Genomic DNA, 2423 nt, shown 5'->3' with positions numbered 1-2423 from the left:
TTGCCTGGCGTGCTAACGATTCAGCCAGCTCGCCGCCTTAATAATAATAATAATAATTATTATTATTTGTTTTATTTTTTTTTTTTTTCTACTCTAGGCACAAGACCAGAAATTTGAGTGGGAAGGAACCAGTCGATTAGATCGACTCCAGTACGCAAATGGTATTTAATTTATCTATCCCGAAAGGATGAAAGGCAAAGTTGACCTCGGCGGAATTTGAACTCAGAACATAAAGACAGACGAAATACTGCTCAGCATTTTGGTTGGCGTGCTAACGATTCCGCCAGTTCGCCGCCTTTATTTTTTTTTATTATTATTATTATTATTATTATTATTATTATTATTATTATTAGAAGAAGAAGAAGAAGAAGAAGAAGAAGAAGAAGAAGAAGAAGAAGAAGAAGAAGAAGAAAAAGAAAAAGAAAAAGAAGAAGAATTAAGTATATATAATATACAGAAAATAGCACTACTAGTCACCACACACTTTCAATTCAGTGAGAATAAGAGCACCACAACAAACCACAGCACATTCTCAAGACAGAGCTGCGCTCGGTTGTGTAGTGAAAGCACGTGATAAAAATAAGACTACTACTAATAATAACAACAACAACAGCTTCAATATTATTTCAAACTTCAGCATGAGACCGGCATTTTAGTGGGCAGAGTGTAGTCATTTACAATGACTTCAATATTTGACCGGTTTTTATTTGATCAAATCCGGAGGGTGAAAAGCAAGGTTGACCCTGGTGGAATTTCAACTCAAAACCGGAAGAAATACTACGAGGCATTTTGTCCGACGCTCTAATGATGGCCAATCTACCACGTTTTTTTTGTTTTACTGTTTCAAATATACCAGTGTTTGACTGGTACATATCAACTCCAGAAGGATATAAGGTAATATTGACATTGGTGGTATTTATAACTGGAATGTAAATAACAATCATGCTGAAGATAATCTGGCGAAAGTTAGATTAACATTGAATAAGATTCTATGTTAGGGAAAATGGAGAGCTAATACAAAATAGTTTAACTTCAGAATAAATGAGAATGAAAAACTGTGAGCATTTCATTCAAAATAAACGAAAATACTTATATTTTACAGTTGAAAAATAAATGAAACAAAGTTATCTTTAATCATTAAGATTATAAAATAATTGGCACATTAATTGGTTATAATAGAGGCACATTTTATGACCCAAAACCACACAATAATTAATTCTGGAGGACATTCATTATGAAGATTCGATTGTCAGAAAACCAAATTCTTTCAGGTCCCAAGTAACTGTATCTAACTTCTCGGTTTTATAATGAAAAGACAGATCAAATCCGTCATCCATTCGATGAGGCAGTTCAATGTTGTCACTTAATGAATCCTGCGCAGCACTGTACGTAGAGAACATATATGGAATATCTTTTTCAGTTTTGGCTGCGTTTAAAATTCTAATTCGCTCTGTCATACCTTCCTCTTTTTCCGTTATCTGACGCAGATTTTCATTGAGATGGGTTCGTTTTCTGTTTGCTTCTTGTTCAGCCATGGAAGTGATATTGCGTTCACGTTCTATGATAGCATTTCGGAAAAATTGGAATGCTTCTTTAATTTCTGCTGCGACACGCTTTTCCATTTTATTTACATCTTCCATTCGCTGAAGAATCTGCAGTCGCTTCTCACGATATTTTTGTTTTTGTATTTCCATATCTTCAATAGAGTCGTTAATAACTGGTGTATATTTTTTCAAGGCTTCATCAATGCTCATCACGTTATGACCGTTTATTTCCTTGTGGTCTATAACTGTACAATCACTACAGACAGCTACAGAACACAACTCACAGAAAAAGTTGATTGGTTGTAGTTGGTGTTTGGAGCAGTAGGAAATATCAGTGATGCCTGTTTGTTCAACGAATTTCAGAAGCTCCAAGATACTGTTTTGATTTGGAAGTCGACGGAGGTCATCCTCAGAGGCAATAATGCTTTCCCTGCAAGTCGGACATTGAATCTTTACTGCACGTGGCATGCCTCTGAAAGCAGAAGTCAGGGACTGTCGATACTCGCCTTCCACGCGGAACATTTCCAGAAAACAGTTGAGGCAGAAGCAATGTTGACATGGTAAAGATTTTGGGGCTTTGTTTGTATCGTTATATACATCTCGACAGATGATACAGCGAAGGAATGCATCTTGAAAGTGTTCTTCGTCGAAGACCAATTTTCGTTTCCGTAGAGTTTTTTCGACTAATTTGCTTGAAGGTTGTGTCTTTTTATCGGAGTTTTCAGTATTATCTGCAAGAAAAAAAAATGTGAAATGAAAATTTGCATTTTGGAGTTAAGTAAAACAACTTCATAAAAATAATTTTAAGACAATAAAGGAGTAATACAGTTCTATATTTAAGAGATGGGGAATTATATACATCATTTACATTATTTACAT

The 2423-nt window shown here is 35.0% G+C and overlaps 1 protein-coding gene across 2 annotated transcripts in view; it reads right to left on the bottom strand.

Annotated features, from left to right (window-relative positions):
• Positions 1-65: 65 nt before the first annotated feature.
• Positions 66-2423, bottom strand: part of LOC106874375 (tripartite motif-containing protein 59) — a 107159-nt gene continuing 104801 nt past the window's right edge. For both annotated transcript variants that reach the window (XM_014922088.2, XM_052973216.1), the window contains exon 2: positions 66-2275. In XM_014922088.2, coding sequence (XP_014777574.1) covers positions 1233-2275 — 1043 coding nt within the window. In that variant the 3' untranslated portion in view covers positions 66-1232. The remainder of the gene's footprint in view (positions 2276-2423) is intronic.

This window comes from Octopus bimaculoides, chromosome 15, assembly GCF_001194135.2.
Source record: "Octopus bimaculoides isolate UCB-OBI-ISO-001 chromosome 15, ASM119413v2, whole genome shotgun sequence".
In the NCBI taxonomy this organism is placed as follows: domain Eukaryota; kingdom Metazoa; phylum Mollusca; class Cephalopoda; order Octopoda; family Octopodidae; genus Octopus; species Octopus bimaculoides.
The sequence above is the reverse complement of the archived record's forward strand: the minus strand, read 5'-3'. Positions and strand labels throughout refer to the sequence as shown.